Source organism: Theropithecus gelada, chromosome 7b (assembly GCF_003255815.1).
Source record: "Theropithecus gelada isolate Dixy chromosome 7b, Tgel_1.0, whole genome shotgun sequence".
Taxonomy (NCBI): Eukaryota; Metazoa; Chordata; class Mammalia; order Primates; family Cercopithecidae; genus Theropithecus; species Theropithecus gelada.
In genome coordinates this window covers 89,581,257-89,600,591 of record NC_037675.1, presented here as the reverse complement: position 1 = coordinate 89,600,591, position 19,335 = coordinate 89,581,257, and the positions used below count along the sequence as shown (strand labels likewise).

The 19,335-nt window shown below is 43.3% G+C and overlaps 1 protein-coding gene across 2 annotated transcripts in view; it reads left to right on the top strand.

The window, feature by feature from the left end:
- Positions 1-18,798, top strand: part of KCNK10 (potassium two pore domain channel subfamily K member 10) — a 145,147-nt gene extending 126,349 nt beyond the window's left edge. The window contains exons 5-7 of one of the 2 annotated variants that reach the window (XM_025392246.1): positions 10,755-10,941; positions 15,046-15,188; positions 17,407-18,798. In XM_025392246.1, the coding sequence (XP_025248031.1) occupies positions 10,755-10,941; positions 15,046-15,188; positions 17,407-18,027 (951 nt within the window). In that variant the 3' untranslated portion in view covers positions 18,028-18,798. The remainder of the gene's footprint in view (positions 1-10,754; positions 10,942-15,045; positions 15,189-17,406) is intronic. The other variant, XM_025392245.1, reaches the window with a different exon arrangement.
- The last annotated feature ends 537 nt before the right edge of the window (positions 18,799-19,335 follow it).

The window sequence follows — 19,335 nt, the reverse complement described above, 5'->3', positions numbered from 1 at the left end:
CAGGCTGAGTGGCCATTCTGCCTTCTCTCTGTCTCTGTTCCTAACGTGGTCTTGCCTGCTGTCTGGGAGAGGAGAAAGTGGTTCTGTAAGGGTGCCTCTGAGAATCTCCACACCTCTTTTCAGAATGGTCTGGTGGGGGGTGGGTGCCAGTGAGAGGAAAGAGGAGGAGGAAAACACAGAGGACTCTCAGATGGCTACTTCAAGGTTTAACCCCGTTACATCTGCATGGGTGTGGTTCAAAGTCTGAACCACATAAGTCTTTATGACTGTGAAAGCCTGGGTCACGTGCTTGTATCCTCATAGCAGGAGAGGTTGGGAAAGTCAGTAGGTGGTACATTGCAGCTTCTATACTGGGAGGAGATCTGTCTTTCACCAAACTAAAGTAGGATGTTCAAATTATTGATGGACAAAAAGAAAGACGAGGATCCTCGGACGTGGTCATGCCCTGTGATCACATTAGCTCTGTTCGATCACAGCATGACAGTGGGAGTAGCTTGCGAGACCTTTGGCAGTATCGTTGATAATCATTTACCATACGCCACAGGCTGAGCATCACCAGGGTTGGTCCAATTCCATTTTCTAATCTTTCTTTTAGCATGGGGTGAACATCAGGAGGTCTAGAGATCTTCTTTTGTTGCTTTTAGATTCTCAGTTTCTGGTCCTCTGAGAACTGTTCAAACTGTTCATGCATATCTCTGCTAAACAATTTGCAGGAGCAATGTAATCTAGAACTGCATTTTAAAGAGAGTACTCTTGTAAAGGAAATATTATCTACAGAGATGCAACCCTACCTAAGGGTGGGGCACTGTTGACTACTTTATTTTATGGAGCACGTGTCCCCTGGAGTCACAGCCTTGGGATGCCTACATCTGCTTTCATTTGCATAGTTAAACAGCCCAGCCTCTTCATGAAAGGTAAAAGTCTATTTAATTCATGACATTAAGCTCCATGAAAGAGTTTGCATATAACTTAATTCTTTTAAGAGGAAAAAAATGTACTAATTAAAAGCCAGGACATTATTATGCATGTTCAGCAATCAAAATAGGCTTCAGTGTAGTCCTTTTTTTTTTTTTTTTTTTCTTTTTTGAGACAGAGTCTCACTCTGTTGCCCAGGCTGAAGTGCAGTCACATGATCTCGGCTCACTGCAAGCTCTGCTTCCCGGGTTCAAGCAATTCCCCTGCCTCAGCCTCCTGAGTAGCTGGGATTACAGGTGCCCGCCACCACACCTCACCAATTTTTGTGTTTTTAGTAGAGACAGGGTTTCACCATATTGGTCAGGCTGGTCTCGAACTCCTGACCTCAAGTGACCCACTCGCCTCGGCCTCCCAAAGTACTGGGATTACAGGCGTGAGCCACTGTGCCCGGCCCAGTGCAGTCCTTCTAAGCAAATCCATCCTAATCAAATGAAAGAGCAATGCTCCTCTTTAATAATCATAAATGAATGATAGATGAATAAGCAAATGAATTGTGTATGCATTTATTTGTCCACAACACACAATTGGAGCCTGGCATTTCCTGGAGGCATTTGTATACAACTTAGATGAGATCACGTCCCCTAGGATGTCAAGGTACTCGCCCTGGGTGATTCTGCCATGAGGCTCCAATGGAAACTTTGTCAGGAGTAGAAAACAGCCAATGCATGTGAAGTCCAAGTTCACTGGCACCTCTCTAGCCTCCTTGCAGGGTTATTTCTCTCCATCACTAATCCTCTGTTTTGGATCATTTGCAACAACTCCCTTTACTGCGAAGAGGGAATCTTGAGGTATGGGCAGTAAATATGGAGACTGTGATAGGCAAACAGTTCCACAGTGTCATGAGGTCCCTTTTACACTCTCTCACTCCGTGGGTTTCCCCTTCACAACATGTCTGATTTATCACAAGCTGTGATTAATTATTTCCTTGCATGATTGTTTAATGCTTGGCTCAACTCCTACTAGCTCTGTGAGACTGGGGCCCGTTTTGTTTTACTCACCAGTGAAGTTAGCTCACTACCTGACAGAGAGTAGGTACATGATAAACACTGATTGAAAAAAGGAATAGAAAAGTTACAGAGTTCAGTTTCATTCATGGCTTGAAAAATATGCTAAAGGAATTTTTTCTTTTGTAGGTGCTTCTGTCCAGTTCCCTCAATGCAGGCCTTTCCAGTGTAGGGTTTATTTCTGCGTGACTTTCTATAAAGCTGTATTTCCTTCTTATCTAACTTCTCATTCCTTGTCTAACTAGAAAGTTCATGCATATCCCTTTCTCCCTTCTCTCCATTTTCTTTTTATCTCTGAAACAATTAGGTAGACGTGTAGCTGGGAAGCCTTCTTATTCCTCCAGAAAAAATCTAGATCCCTCAAACTATTGTTCTGTCTCTTCTTTCTATACCCCAAAGTCTTTTTCTCAATTATCTTTTTAAAGATTTTCTAATTTTGTTTACTTCATGTTGCCTTTTCCTCTTCTAGTTCACATACCTTTCTCTGTAAGATTTCTTAATGCTTATTTTATTATTATTTATAGTTTTATGTGGACAAGCATCCCTAGGTGCTTACATTAAAAGTGTTGGTCAAAAAAGAAAGAAGAAAGGAAGGAAGGGAAGAACTTAGAAAGAAAGAAGAAAGGAAGGAAGGAAGGAAGGAAGGAAGAAAAGAAAGAAAAGAAAGAAAGAAAGAAAGAAAGAAAGAAAGAAAGAAAGAAAAAAAAGAAAGAAAGAAAGAAAGAAAGAGAGAAAGAAATAGAGAGAGAAAAAGGAAGAAAGAGACAGAAAGAAAAGAAAAGAAACTGACTATTGGGAAGGGGATTGTTTACTGCTTACCCAGCAATACCCAGGCATTTATATAGGTGTTGACCTAAATCTGTCTGACCTTGAAGGCTGTCTTCAAATCTTCTAACAGGCAAGATAAATAAGGCCACAGAAAATGCATGCCTGTTTGTCATTTACTTTTATTCCTGGACCTATAGATAGTTCTTCTGTCTAGTAGCCTCTGGGCTACTCATGGGAGTGGGGATAGGGGTCATATGACAGCTTTCTTCTCTTTTACATGTTCTGGGTACTCTTGGATACTGGTTCCAGGGAACAGTTGCATAGCTAAGAGATGCGTGGGAAGGGTGAGAAAGAGTAAAGTGTTCCTAGAGGAGCCAGTGAGGCAAGGGGTGTTTTACTGACCTAGTCTGTTTTACGGCTGCATGAGAACCCTGACACTGCTCTCCCCTTGCCCCGCCTGCTGGTCAGGTTCTTGTCCTTCCCATACAGCTCTAGCCAGAGCTCAGCGTTCCTTAATGGCTATCCCAATCCACTCTTCTTTTAACAGAGCACCCTTAGCAGGAAACCCACTGTAATCTCACCCAACTTTTCTGCTTTTACTACATGTCTTCCTTCCGGGTGAACATTCACAATCTAAAGAAGGGAACTCACCTTGTCTTGAAGAGAGCTTGCTGAATACCAGAAGATTTCACTTCTTTCCCCCTTCATAGTAGAATAATCACTGAGCTTTCTGCTATGATAAAAAAATCATGGGCCGGGCACGGTGGCTCACTCCTGTAATCCCAGCACTTTGGGAGGCCGAGGCGGCTGGATCACTTGAGGTCAGGAGTTCAAGACCAGCCTGGCCAACATGGTGAAACCCCATCTCTACTAAAAATGCAAAAATTGGCTGGGTGTGGTGGTGTACTTCTGTAATCCCAGCTACTCGGGAGACTGAGGCAGGAGAATCGCTTGAACCCAGGAGGCAGAGGTTGCAGTGAGCCGAGTTTGCACCACTGCACTCCAGCCTGGGTGACAAAGTGAGACTCTGCCTCAAAATAAATAAATAAATTAAATTAAATTAAATTAAATAAGACAAAGGAGATGATAAATTAAAGCCTAACATTACTATATTCCCTTTATACTGAAGAATGTGGTTTATATCTGTGGAAAGATGAGTTTCCTAATACAACCTCAGAATTAGACAGGAGATCACAAGGAGTACCTCCCAGAAGGAAGGGGAGAGGAAGGGGCTGGGTTAACAAGAATCCCGGGTCAGAATAAGAGTTGAGTGGCCATCTGTATTACAGCAGGTGGAGCTCCCTATACAAGGAAAGAAGCACTGGGGTGGAAAATGAGCATTTATCCTATTAGAGGGGTCTTGTGCCTTCACTCTTGTGCACTGCGTAGCCAGAGAACTGTGACCTTACACCTTGTTAGCCAATGGAAGAAGAGTGAGTCTACCTTTTAGCTGTCTGTAGCCTTGCTACTGTAGTATTATTGTATGCTTCTGCTTGTGATGGTGGAGAGGCTGTTTGAGATGGAGGCATTGTTCATGATGCTGCTGAAATCTGAGTGGGATAAAATCAGAATCTGGATAGGTGAGCAGCTGGGAGGGACATCTTTTGGGATTGTCAGGAGTTACTCAGTTGGTGTGGCTCATCAGCAGGTGTCCCATTCTCCTTACCTTTCCATGGGCTTTCTTTCACACTTCAACCAAAGAGATGGACCCTTCTTCAGTTAAGGATTTGTCTGGATGTTTTCTACATGTGGTGTGATTGCTTATGAATTATGCCTGCCTCTGAGACATATCTTCTGAATGTCTGACTAACAGAGATTTAAAGATCGTCCATTACAGTCGGCATGCTTTTATATTCCACATGCCAGAGCTACAAGAATGTTATTCTTTCCTTTCTTCTCTCCCAGGTGATATATTTGGTCACCAAGGTGTCATTAGGTACTAAGCTTTGCCTTCAATATCTACCAGGGTTGGGCACCATGGACAGTGCCACACAGACCTTTTTCAGCCAAAGGCTCAGATCTTCCCGCTGGACTTTGTGTGCAAGAGGAAGGAACTTTTTCTTTTCTTTTTTTCTCCTTTCTTCTCTCTTTCTCTTTCTCTTCCCTCCTTCCCTCCTTCTGTTTCTTCCTTCCTTCCCTCCCTCCCTCCCTTGAACTGCCATGTCTCTTGCAACTAGAATGGTCCCTGACATATAAAGGTTTTAAATAATTATGTGCAGAATGAATTAAATGCCAAATCTTGTGTTCCAATAGCATATTATCTTCAAATGTTAACAGTCACCAGTTTTTCAGAATAGAAAACTTTTGAAAATTTTAATTAAAATCTTGCAGCGGAACAGTTGATTTTTTTTTTTTTTTTTAAGATGGAGTCTCTCTCTGTTGCCCAGGCTGGAGTGCAATGGCACAATCTTGGCTCACTGCAACCTCTGCCTCCCGGGTTCAAGTGATTCTCCTTGCCTCAGCCTCCTGAGTAGCTGGGATTACAGGCATCTGCCAACATGCCCAGCTAATTTTTGTATTTTTTAGTAGAGATGGGGTTTCCCCATGTTGGCCAGGCAGGTCTTGAACTCCTGAGCTTAGTCTCCTGAAGAGCTGGGATTACAGGCGTGAGCCACCACGCCTGGCCTGAGTGTTTATTATGTGTGAATTTTCTTTTTTTTCCATCCCAGATGCACCTATATTGGTAGTCTAGTGATAAAAACAATTTACCCGTATATACCAACATCTTTTTCAAAAACTTTGCGTAGTGAAACCAGCAGAGTACTGAACTGGCCGGTCTGTCATAGGTGCCATGCAACATGACTCAGAGTCAGAAGCTGGAGATAAACTTTCTTTGTTGTGTAGATATGATCCATTTGTGTATTCAGCTTTTGAGTGGGACTTTTTCAGTAGGCTTCATGAAGGTTTCACTTCACTATTCTCACTAATGTGTGCTTACGGCATCTCTACCATGGAGATTTTAAGCAAAGATGTTTAAAAGCTCTACTCATAGTTTATAGAATTGCTAGTGCCACAAGGCCATTCATTGTGGTGTTGAAATTATTAGTTGTAAGTGAACCTTCTAAAATAAATCTTGGAAGAAAACATGTTATAAGAAAATGAAGTCAGTCCTCTTACTAGGCAGTTCCCATTATCTTTCCATTTTGAGAAATTTTCCTCAGTTCAGTTGTATTACTATGGTGATGTGTTTGCATTTCAACAAACCAAGCCATAAATCGAGCTCTGCATGTTTAGCTTCTGCCTTAGGATTTTTACTGCAGCGTCTTTATTCTTGAGTAAAATCCCCGACATCCTGGCTAGAAATCACAACAAATAAGTAATTTCCCAACCAGACAAAACAATCTGAATTGTTAATCTCAGAATTCTAAGAAATTACATAAAGATGCAAACAATGGGGATTAAAGAGTGGGTAAAAATTAAATGAAAAAAATAGCCCACAAATGAATGGAAATATACATGCTCTCCAAAATAACATTGTGGAAGTAAACAAAAACAGGCGGAGAATTATGCTTAATGAGAATTGGACATGTGGCTTAGCGCTCTGAGGCCTGAAACAAGTAAACACTTCCTGAATTGTCAGTCCATACATCCCTCTCTCAAAAGAGAGCTCTTAGAACTGGCTCCCTCTCCTCCTGTTTAGAAGCTTACTTGGTCTTTGGAACAATTGCACATATAATTTTAACAACTGAATGAACAACTCTACAGGAGATGGGTTTTGAGTACTTCAGAAATTCCTATAATTTGTATCAATCAGATATGGGAGATAGTTTTGCAAAATACTGTTTGTGTAAAGAGAAGGGAAGAACACGCGCTCTAGTCTAACCAATCAACAATGTGTGAAAACATGATTTAGACAGAAGTACACAACCATCCTATCAGTTCTACCCAAATGTCATATCAGACCATCTCTTCCCTGATAACAGTTTTGTTAGCCTAAGGACACATTAGCTTAGTTCGATCTGGGCTCTCACAGAGCTTTCTGCTAGCGGCTCTGCTTACTGGTAAGCAAGCAATGCAATTTTGCCTAGCAACCCCACCGTGGAAACACAGCTCCATACTGTAAGTGGCAGGGGGAGTGGCAGGGAGGCAGGGAGAGCGAGGTTTGTGCCTCTCAGAATCCCTCTGCAGCTGGTTCCTAACATTGCAAACATTATCTGCAATTCTTGGCAGTTTCTGAAGGATGATGAAAAATGGGATGGGGAGGTGGCTGAGCCTGGGGTTTTGGAAGTAGGGTGGAATTAATTGGAAGACAAATAAAAAAGCTTCCAAGATTGTGAGCTGAGACTGTCTGAGAGCTCAAACCAGAGTTGGCAAGAAGAACCAAAGGAGAATGAGGACATTTTTTGTCATTGACAATGAGGTATACAATATATCCAGGAAAAGACAACCAGCAGCAAACTCCTGAAGCTAAACAAAGATTATCTCAAGCCACGTATGAGGGAACATTCCTCAGTGGCAAAGAGAAGCATTAAACCTGGGACTGTCTACGTCTAAGGAAAAATTTGAGCATTTACATTAAAATGGCCTGTTAACAAGCATTGAATATTAACCAGGCACTGTGCTAAGTGTTTACACACTTGTTTAATCTTCCAAACAATCTGATAAGGTGGGGTTTCATATCTCCATTTTATAGAGAAAAAAAACCTAATGCACGGAGAGGTTAAGAAACTTGCCTAAGGTCACTCAGCTATTTAGCAATGGGAATGGGATGTGTCTCAGGCAGTCTTTGCCTAGACTCTGTGTTCTTAAACACTATTACGGCTTTTCAGCAGTAGTGAACAGTTACAGGACTAATGGAGATAAGAAAACTGAAGATCATCACACGGTACATGAGATGGTTTGTGATTCCATTGTGAAAGCTGCAATTTAAAATGTTCAATTAAGGCAACTTTTTTTTTTTTTAATACCTAGAGGGCAGCAAAAACATGGGTATCCAGAATAACAGATATTGCTAAAACCTTACACCCACAGCACTTCTTTTTATAGCGAAGTATGGGTATACACATATTTTCATCCACCTACACACATATACACATGCAAGACACTCATTTCTTAAGTCCCTAAAATACCCTGATAATTAAACGCTCCAAACATTCTCTGAGCATCACCCTTGGATGTCTGGGAGAAGCTGCCCAGGAACACACTTGTTGGCCTGGGCAATGAGTAATGGTGAAGTGTTTATCTTGCTGATAAAGTCTCTGGTAGATGATGCAATTAAGATGCCACGATCTAGCATTTGTTATACACCTCCTTGTCTGCCATCAAACAAATCCACCCCTGTCCTTCCCCATCTTCCCTCCTGCCCATCTCCTGAAGTCCAGGAACATCTCCAGCTTCCTACGTACTTGCAGTCCTCTTTTGCCAACCTCAACCTCATTTAGATTGAAATTACATTCACATCTTAATTTATGACTTAACAAGCATCTCACAAACATTTAATTCATTTTAATTTCATTATACGTTTGAGGAGGAATATTTGAGGAGGAATAGTGCTCCCATTGCTAGCAATTAGATTGACTTAATGACCTATGGCGAAATCTCCTTTTGGCCTTTGAACTTTTCATACATTTCTGCAAACAAAATTAGGTTAGTTAAAGTATGTTCCTGGATTCTCAGAGGGGCTTGCCTGCCTTCACAAAACCCTCCTATAATATCCAACATGGAAATTTATAAAATGGACAAAACTTTCCCTGCAGTTTTCACGTAATGTATCTTGTTATGACACTTTCATGTGTGAAAAAGTCAATATGTTCATATACAGTTTCAACAATATCAATAAATTGTATTTTTTTTTCAGATGGCTTCTCTGAGATTAGGAGGGTTTCTATATCCAAGCATAGATCAAATTATTTTTCCCTGTTCCCATTTTATATACCAGATACCTTCTTAGGAGTTAGAAAAGTACCTCCTTTTTACAAGGGAGGGTGGCATTTCTTTAGCTTTTCCTGGACGGATCACCCAGTGACCATTTTTTATTCTCAGTCTTCCTTCGCAGAAGGGACAGAGGACTGCCCATTTTCAGCAGGAGTTAGTCTGATTTCTTTTGTTAGATGCAGACGACTTTGTTTGACAACTTTCTTTGGGCTGGTGAATTGTTGAATTACTGGAAAAGCTGTTTCCATTGTGAAGCACTGGACTGAGAATTAATTACATCAGAATTCTAATCTCAGCTAATTAGTAGCATCATCTTATGCAAGTCCCTTAACCCCTCTTGGCTTCTGTTTTGCATGTGTGAAATGAAGTATATAAAGCAAAAGTCTCTCTCTGTGCTTGGTGCAATGAAGAGGATGCAAGTCTCATGGTACGGATTTCCTATACTGATTGCCCTAAATGTGGTGTACGTTTGCAGAAAATTCATCTAGGCAATGTAGAAAGGCCATACATTCTGGTGCTAAACACGTCGTTCATATATTTATGCTAGTGTGTGATACCAGGGCCTCCTGGTGACAGTCTCCAGCACCAGTTCTGAGGGTTGTGAGGATTTTTCAGCTTAGAGTCAATTCAAGTGTTGCCTTCAGCACATCCAAAGAGAATATCACCGATGCTGCCATTCCCACTCCTGAACTCCATTGGTATGATTCCTTTGCCCCAGTGTCAGTGGAGTTCCCATTCTAGATGCTTTTTTTTTTTTTTTTTTTTTTTAATGACCCAATAACTGACTCCTTCAAGAGCTGGCATGAGATGAGATTTGTTTGCAGAGATGTATAAAAATTTCAAAGCCCCAAAGGAGATTTCACCACAGATCATTAAGTCAATCTAATTGTCATCCTACTACCCATTTAGAGGGGGACCCTGTTATGCTAACTCCTGTCCTGTCTCTTGTGAGTGATACAGTCAGCACACATGATGATCACAGCACCAGCTCAAACAGGTGTGTTTTAAAACAAAAGTGTGTGATGTTCCCCTTCCTGAGTCCAAGTGATCTCATTGTTCAGTTCCCACCTATGAGAGAGAACATGCGGTGTTTGGTTTTCTGTTCTTGTGATAGTTTGCTAAGAATGATGGTTTCCAGCTGCATCCATGTCCCTACAAAGGACACAAACTCATCCTTTTTTATGGCTGCATAGTATTCCATGGTGTATATGTGCCACATTTTCTTAATCCAATCTGTCACTGATGGACATTTGGGTTGATTCCAAGTCTTTGCTATTGTGAATAGTGCTGCAATAATATCATGGGGAAGGGGGAGGGGGGAGGGATTGCATTGGGAGTTATACCTGATGTAAATGACGAGTTGATGGGTGCAGCACACCAACATGGCACAAGTATACATATGTAACAAACCTGCACGTTATGCACATGTACCCTACAACTTAAAGTATAATAAATAAATAAATAAATAAATAAATAAAACAAAAGTGTGTTATAAATGTACAGCTTCAGCAGGGAAAAGGTGGGGGTGAAGAAACACACAAATACTTGGCTAGAGTCAGTCACAAGTGAAGATGGGGATGACTGTGTTTTCCGTTTCATCCAAACATTTTGGCCTGACTCGGATAATTGTTTTTCCAGCATATTCTGTTTGACATATTCTGTTTGACACCAGGGAAATGGTGCAAATCCATCACCACCATTGTGGAAAAAGTTCCAAACTCATTCTCGCGGATGGAGGATCAGTAATAATACGTGACAAATGGCAGCAAGCCCTTTTTGGGAAATCATTATATTTGTACCAGTGAGAAGTTAGAATCAGTATTTGGGCTGCAGTCATGGAACCATGCAAGAAACATTCAAAGCTTCGGCTAAGCAGGATTTTTTGTTTGTTTGTTTGACCTGTTGTCCAGGAACAGGCTTCAGGAAGCCTGAGAACCTCCTAGACCACTTGAAAACTTCTGTTTGTGCACTTTTCTAGGAGGGAGTTCACAGCGTTCATAAAACTTCCTCCAAGCAGCCAATGACCAGAGAAAAGTTAAAAGTCCCTGACACAATACCTTTTTCTGTGCCTCTGTATCCTGAATCCAGGGTGATGCCGCTGACTTGCCTATCTTTCTCCTTTGCTCTTCCTAGAAAAAGCAAGTGAGTCAGACCAAGATCCGCGTCATCTCAACCATCCTGTTCATCTTGGCCGGCTGCATTGTGTTTGTGACGATCCCTGCTGTCATCTTTAAGTATATTGAGGGCTGGACGGCCTTGGAGTCCATTTACTTTGTGGTGGTCACTCTGACCACGGTGGGCTTTGGTGATTTTGTGGCAGGTAAGCACCCTTGGCATCCCAGGCACTGGGGCTCTGGCGGGGAAAATAATCTGTTGGCTGTGCTTTTCACAATCGATAAAAGATGTTGCGGGAGAAGCAAATGAAGATGACTCAGTGTCACTACTGCTGTGAAGAGGCTCATTTCAAATCCCTAGTCCTATATAATATAAACACCATAGGTTTTTTCTGCCATGAAAAGAAAGCCAACCCTTTCCTTCTCAGGATGCTTATTTCCCTTATCGTCACACGAATGATGCAAGACTAAAGTGAATTTCTCATTGAATCTTGGACTTCTGAATTTTCTAATCTAATGATAAAGGCTATGCTAGGAGGTGGCACATAGGAAACTCAGACGAGATTAGCATAGGATTTGGTCTGCAGTGACCTGCAGGTTCAGCTTCCTGACTCCCAGGTGAGAACCATTGTCTCTGCAAACGTTGTCCTAGGCATGACCAGATACGAAGCTAAGGTGTATCTATGGGGAGCTGAGATACACCTGCCCAGAGGGAATATAAGCTCATGGATTCTGCAGGAGTGTGTATACAAGCAAGAGCCTTCCTTGTAAAAATAAATGTGGATGAGCTATGTTTAAGGAAGTGAAAAAAATCACCATCAATTTCATCTAGGGCCAGGGAACTTGCAAATGAAATGAGACTTCGTTTCTTGTGAGCACCAGTTTCCCAAAGTGGTAGAAAGGTACGGATAGAAGGAAGAGGCCATCCTTCTCTTTTTCTAATGGGATGGTTCTAGGTGTTCAGACAAGTGATCGGTTTCTACGACAAGAAGTGAACGCTTTGATCGAACAACTGTATCATCTATCACAAGTTTGAAATGTCTGGGTAGAGTGTGTGTGTGTGTGTTTCCTTTACCACTTCCTGGTGAAGTGACAGCCTGACCTGAGCCCTAAGCAGACTGTTTTGTTTTGTTTTGTTTTGTTTGTTTTTTTGTGTTTTTTTGAGACAGGGTCTCTCTCTGTTGCCCATGCTAGAGTGCAATGGTGTGATCACGGCTCACCGCAGCCTCGTACCTCTGGGGCTCAAGCAATCTTCCTACCTCAGCCTCCTGAGTAGCTGGGACTACAGGCGTGTGCCATCACGCCTGGCTATTTTTCATTTTTATTTTTTGTATTTTTTGTAGAGATGGGATACTGTCATGTTGCCCAGGCTGGTCTCCATCTCTTGGGCTCATGCGATCAGCCTGCCAAAGTGCTGGGATTACAGGTGTGAGCCACTGCACCTGGCCAGACCGTTCTTGTTTGGCGTGTGATCCCAGCAGGCTCTTGATTTCTCCATGGAAATACTGTGCACATCAGGAGGAGTGGGTTCTGGTCTCTGGGAGTCTGGCAAACAGGACATTCTGGAAGAGATTGCTGAAGGCTCATCAATAGGGGTGCAGGTGCCTCCCTGTTAATTTTACAATTCAAATAACTGGCAGAGTGGTTTTGTAGCTCTTCCAATTGGGCAGACAAAGACTGAATTCCACTTTGTAGAAACAGTAGGGGTTTTTTTCCCCCTTCCTTTTTATTGCTTAAGGACTAAGAATTGCAAAGTGACTGAATTTAGTTTTTTTGACTTTTGACAATTTGACTAAAAATCATTTACAGAAAGCCTGGAGTCTAGGACTCTACCCATTTTTCCTTACGCGCAGTGCTCAACCATGGATATCTAGTTAGTGGCCTCAAGCTCCGAAGAGAGACCGCACAGAGAAACTGAGAAAAGTAAGAGGAACAGTTATAGATGTATTCCAGTTAATCCCTTAGCATCATCCGTAGCTGGTCTATGGGAAAACTCAGTAGTGGTTCCAATCTGAGGCAAACACAAGTAGTGGCAGCTGGAATTTTGAACTATTTCACAAACACCTTTAAGTACCCAAAGCATAATCTGCAGTGTGTAGTGCTTTAGAGCTCTCTGGGATAGCACTGGGCTGTCCCGAGGACTATCTATTTTAAGATACTTGTGACAGACACAGATCTCTAACCAATGGCTCAGTTTGGTCTGTTAGTCTGAGGTACAAACAGCAGAGGCCTGGGAGTGAGATTTTTTAAATGATGCTTTTATTATTTATTATTTATTATTAATATCTACCATGGACTGAGCACTTCGTACAAACTAGCACTTTACCTTATCTTTACTTACCTAGTAAGGGCACAACCTACACAGTCCTAGGCATGCACAGTTTTATGGCCCTTGTCAGTGATTACAGAGCCATATTTCCTTTGTCCTGAGGTTTCTGCAGACCATGGTCTCTTAAAAACCACAGTGCTGACGGCAATTAGGCCAGACCCCTTCCAAGCTCCAGTTTTCCGAGCTTACACACACCAATCTGGAGAATGCATGCCTGAAAAGACTGGAAGTTTGTCTCTATCTTTTGGTAACAGTCTAAGAGTGATAGGGAAGGTTGCCCAATCATTGGAAAAAGATACATTAACCAGAGTTGATGGTTGCTGTGATTTGACACAGTACAAACTCTACTAGAAATGTAATCAGAACATTGATCCTGCAGGATTGATTGCTGATTTGTTTTGCAGCGGACTCACTTTAGGACAGCCTTACAGTATTTTGCAGCTCTGTCTGGGAGCACACACAGAACTCCGAATCCAGATAAGCAGCTCATAAAGGGATATTTAGAAGGGTGTTGACTGCCTGCTTCTTTGTTCCTTGTTCACTAGCGCACCCTAGTGACCATCTTTGCTGGGTGATAGTGACTTGCAAAGGTAAATATTTACTCCCAGATAGCCCACAGGAGAAAGCTACAGATTTCTCTGGCATAGCACAGAAACCACAGAAATGAAATGAACCTCAAAAACCACTTACTGGTGCAGGAACTCAAATCGTATCCTCAAGCTATAAAGATGCAGGAGAGAGTTGTCTGAAAGGAAAAACCAAAAGCAGCTGGACCAAACTGAAGGGGGCTTGGCACAGAGAAGTTGGAATTCTAACGTTAAGAAGTGGCAGTAGCTGTCAAGACCTCGTGGTCTGCTGGGCTGTGTTGCTGACTGGGTTTGGGCTTGTCGAGAGGAGCCACAGGTCATATTTCTTGCCCAGCTGCCTTTGCTGTAAGAGTCAGTGGTGCTAGATGTGGTTACAACCCTGGTCCAGTGGGGAAGTCTCTAATCACTCATCACCTAATACTATAGTTACCAATCCATTGCTAGTATCTGTCGTCTTAGAAACAGCCACTGCCTGCTTCCTTAGGCAACAGCATTTCCCAGAGAGAGAGCGAGGCTGATGTCCGTTATTTCCAGAAGCTTCCTCACTTCCTCTTTAGGAGGGTGGGTTGGGCTTGCAACCTGTTTTGCATGGCTGCCTCCAGCAGTGCCTGTAGGAAGGTTAGAATAAATAGGCTAATTATTCAGAATAAATGACTGGTCCTTTCAATGGAACAGCCAGTCAATGCAATCAGGCAACTGGCCAATTTGGTTTGATGGATTTTTTTACTGTAATCCTTATTTATAAAATAAAAGGATTGGCCTCAAAGGTCCCTTTTAGTTCTAGCTCATGGTGACTCTAATTACTCAGCCTAATTGACCCTTTGGAGTAGCACTATGTAAACACCATTCCTCAGTTAGCATTAAATCACTATTGCTTGCATCAAAGTCCCAGTAATGCCATTAAAGCTAATTTTACTTTCACACATCCACTTGTCTCTTAGTAAATGTATGAGTGCTTAAGATGGAAATGGTTCCAAGAATTCCAAACCATAGGGGGCGATATGATATTTGATTTTTATTAAAATAAATTTAGAGAAGTTTAAGAAAAAACAGTGACAGCCAGGCCTGATGTGTTGTGCTGTAGTTCAGAGTCATTCATCCTCAACGCTCAGGTTCAGCATAAGTAGGTCAGGTTGGCCACTGGCGTGTTTTATTTCTGGTATTAAGGTTAGTGGTCAAGAATTGAGGGAAATAAAGCCTCAAGTTAGGCTCCTGTGGGTAAGGGACGGGTCTCCCCCTTGCCCTCTAACCCCGGTCCACCTTGTACACAGCAGACCTAACAGCTGAGTGCTAGACAATGATGGATGACGTCTTCACTACATAGACTGGAATATGTGTTCTCTGCAAAGACCATATACTAGATCACGGTTAAAGTAACATTTGGTTGTTTTCAGGGGGAAACGCTGGCATCAATTATCGCGAGTGGTATAAGCCCCTAGTGTGGTTTTGGATCCTTGTTGGCCTTGCCTACTTTGCAGCTGTCCTCAGTATGATCGGAGATTGGCTACGGGTTCTGTCCAAAAAGACAAAAGAAGAGGTAGGACCCCTTCCTAACTCTGTGAATGTTTCTGAGAACAGATGAGCTTGTGTCCAGAATTGCCTGTCTCTGTCCTGTGGGCTGGAGTGTTTCTGGCTCAGTTGGGAGCGGGAGGGCTCATAGGCTTCTTCATGTTGAATCATTCCTTCAAAACCAAGGAGAATAGAATACAGTTATTTCTGGATTCTTTTTTTGGCAGGTGAGAAAATATGGTGATTCGTTTACCAGTTCATAAATCCTGGAAAAACTAGTAAACAACAGCTGATTTTTTAAAAATGAAAATGAAAATAAATAGTCAGGAGAGGTAGACTACGGCTGAGGGGGTGTGCAGCCTGTCTTTCCGGCCTTAGGGTCTGTGTGGAAAGGCAGTTGAACACCAAGAATCTTTCCTGATTCAGTAAGAAACTGAAATCATTGAAGAGTGGCCCCCCATGGGGAAGTGAATCCAACGGGTCTTTTTCACTTATATCCCCTCTTGGTTGTTGCATCCATAGAGACAAATACATCCCTGTGGACAGGGCTGTGCATGTAACTTTACATGAAGGGAACATAAGAAGGAAAGACAGATTTTGTGATCAAAAAATAAATATTCGGCCGGGTGTTTTCTGGTGGTGTTGTTGGTGGTGATAATTCCTTCACACAAAAGCCCCATCAGAATCACCAGCACTCTCAAAAATAAACATTTAATGAGGCCGGGCGCGGTGGCCCACGCCTGTAATCCCAGCACTTTGGGAGGCCGAGGCGGGCGGATCACGAGGTCAGGAGATGGAGACCATCCTGGCTAACACAGTGAAAGCCCGTCTCTACTAAAAATACAAAAAGTTAGCTGGGCACGGTGGCGGGCACCTGAAGTCGCAGCTACGCGGGAGGCAGAGGCAGGAGAATGGTGTGAACCCGGGAGGCAGAGCTTGCAGTGAGCGGAGATGTGCCACTGCACTCCAGCCTGGGAGACAGAGTGAGACTCTGTCTCAAAAAATAAAAATAAAAATAAAAAAATATATATGTATATATTCATGTAGCTCTCAAAAATTCTATATATATATAATATATAATGTAGCTGTCTTAGGAAGAGAGGAAAAGAAAGGAGGACGGCCAAGGAAGGAGGAAAAAAGAGCTGAAGAAAGGAAGGGAGATAAGAAAAACCAAAGAAATAAAGAAAAGGCCAGCCTCTGTTTGTTTCATTCTGTATAAAAGGCCCCAGGAGAAAGTTGCTGAATGGAGAGATTTCCCATATCACTTTCCTTACATAAGTAAGCCAGGAAAGTAAGCAATGCAATTTCCAGACTGATTCCCCAGACAGCTAACTGACCTGCTGAAAATCAGCTGTAACAAAAGAGAAGGGAACAACATGAATATTGACTTTCCTGAATGCACAAATTTGAGTTCCTCATTTGCAGAGGGAAGCATGGGACTTGTACTGTCTGCCCTGTTCATTAAGAGCCAAGAAACTTGGTGCTGATTCTCAGGCAAAACTCCACTCTAAGGAGGCCCGTTCTGTGGGCTTTGGCAGAACAGGTCCTCCTCCTGCACCCTGACTGGGGGAAGTGGGTTACCAGGTGCCCTGGAGTATCTTCTTAAACCAGGGAAAGCCCCACAGCACATGGCCATAGCATGGCCCAGATAGGGTGGCCAACCATCCCAGTTTTCCCAGGACTGAGGGAGTTCCTAGGACACAGGACTCTGTTTTGAAACTGGGACAGCCCTGGGCAAACTGGAACAGGTTGGTCACCCTACCTGGATAGCAAACCAGAAAGGCAGGGAGGGCAGAAGGCCTGCACGACATCCGCTGTGCCCGGGACTGAGGTGTATTTCCTCATCTCCGATGAGCTAGCTATGGTCACTCAAGTGTGTGTTGGGGGAACGAGGCCATGCAACTGATAAAATATGAGAGCTGGAAGCCAGGCCTGTCCAACTCCACATTTTAACCTCTCCTGCAGAATGCCGTGCCCCTCTCTTTAAGTCACCATCTCCAAATCTCAGGCTTCTTGGGGTTCCCCACCACGTGTGTCTCCCTGAGCCACCTTATTCACTAGCCAGTTAGGGATGGGTGCCCGGGTGGCAGAAGTACTAGGTCTGAAGGTAGCATTTGCACCTCTCCCTGGGCACGTGCTCCGCCACCTCCTGGCCTCCCCGTGGGGACACCCGAGGGCTGGGAGCTGGGAGGCCCAAGGCAAATGGCATCTGTCAGCATATTGTTGCTCTTCTGTCTCTTGGCCAGGTGGGTGAAATCAAGGCCCATGCGGCGGAGTGGAAGGCCAACGTCACGGCCGAGTTCCGGGAGACACGGCGAAGGCTCAGCGTGGAGATCCACGATAAGCTGCAGCGGGCAGCCACCATCCGCAGCATGGAGCGCCGGCGGCTGGGCCTGGACCAGCGGGCCCACTCGCTGGACATGCTGTCCCCCGAGAAGCGCTCTGTCTTTGCCGCCCTGGACACTGGTCGCTTCAAGGCCTCATCCCAGGAGAGCATCAACAACCGGCCCAACAACCTGCGTCTGAAGGGACCGGAGCAGTTGAACAAGCATGGGCAGGGCGCGTCTGAGGACAACATCATCAACAAGTTCGGGTCCACCTCCAGACTCACCAAGAGGAAAAACAAGGACCTCAAAAAGACCTTGCCCGAGGACGTTCAGAAAATCTACAAGACCTTCCGGAATTACTCCCTGGACGAGGAGAAGAAAGAGGAGGAGACGGAAAAGATGTGTAACTCGGACAACTCCAGCACAGCCATGCTGACAGACTGTATCCAGCAGCACGCTGAGATGGAGAACGGGATGATACCCACGGACACCAAAGACCGGGAGCTGGAGAACAACTCATTACTTGAAGACAGAAACTAAATGTGAAGGACATTGGTCTTGGACTGAGCTGTGTGTGTGTGTGTGTGTGTGTGTGTGTGTGTGTGTGTTTTTAATATTCACACTGAGACACGTGCCTTAAACAGACTTATTAGTCCAAAATTACATAGCATTGAAGAATATATTTCACTGTGCCATAAACAACTGAAAGCTTGCTCTGCCAAAAGGAATCAGAGAACAAGAACTTCATTTCCGATAGCAACCACAGGACACACCAAGAGTGTCCGTGCACGTAGCCGGTTCTGGCCGTACATGTTAAGGGCATTGCAGTGGCAGTCTGTACCCCTGGGCAGTGCCACCTGGGCACACACGTAGACAAGGGCAGCTATACTTTAGACCAGCCTCCTGAAAGAAACAGTTGTGTCTTTTTAGTGGAGTTGTTAGTAATATGTGCACATGCAGAAGGGGACCTGATTGGGGGTGAACTGGTTATGTGTAACAAGGGTTGGAGTTGACATTTTGGCATGTACTCTGAGCTTGAATTTTGATACAAACCATTCAGTGCATCATACCTAGTCTTTCTATGCTCCAAATGAATGTCTGTGGGGACTTGAGAGCACCTGGAATTTGTTGGAAGCAGATCAGAGCACACGTATTAAAAGGTGCAATTGCTTTTCTCATGACAAAAGAAAAAAAGATAACCACAAACACATCACACTGTGGATACCACCTTAACCAATGACAGAAGCCTGCTGAGTCTGGTCTTTCTCACAGGGGTAGGTAGTCCACATGAACTGGTGAGCAGTGGTGAAATGCGACATCAGCTGCTGTGTGGTTAAAAGCCAATCATGCATTTTCCTCAGTGGGTGCAATGGTGACAATAAACTGATTTGGAAATGTCCACGTACTTTGCTTATAACTTGTTTTGATAAGAAGGGGAGAAATACCAAAACAATTGCCTTGCATGATGCCAGTGGCTTGCTGTTCTGTCTAGCTGATACTACATTTTTATAAAAGTAGACATCCTGCATTTCTGAGACACACTGAGGACCATGGCATCTTTCCATCTCAGGGCTTTTTGTCCCTTGGGTGTCTTAGGGTAGACATAGTGATAAGATCCAATCTTGCTATCTCCAAACAAAGAGAAAATGTACCCCTTGTACAGTAAGCTTGAAATGTTTTTATTGCTTGCAGCGTAAGTGCCATTAATTCCGTTTAACAATGATAACTTAGAAATATTTAAAATATTTCATTTTACTTTTATGTTTGGGCATTCCTTTATTCTGAAAATGTCACTTCTTCTCCTTGCTTGTTTCTATATCTCACATCGGTAATTCACTAAAACTGGAA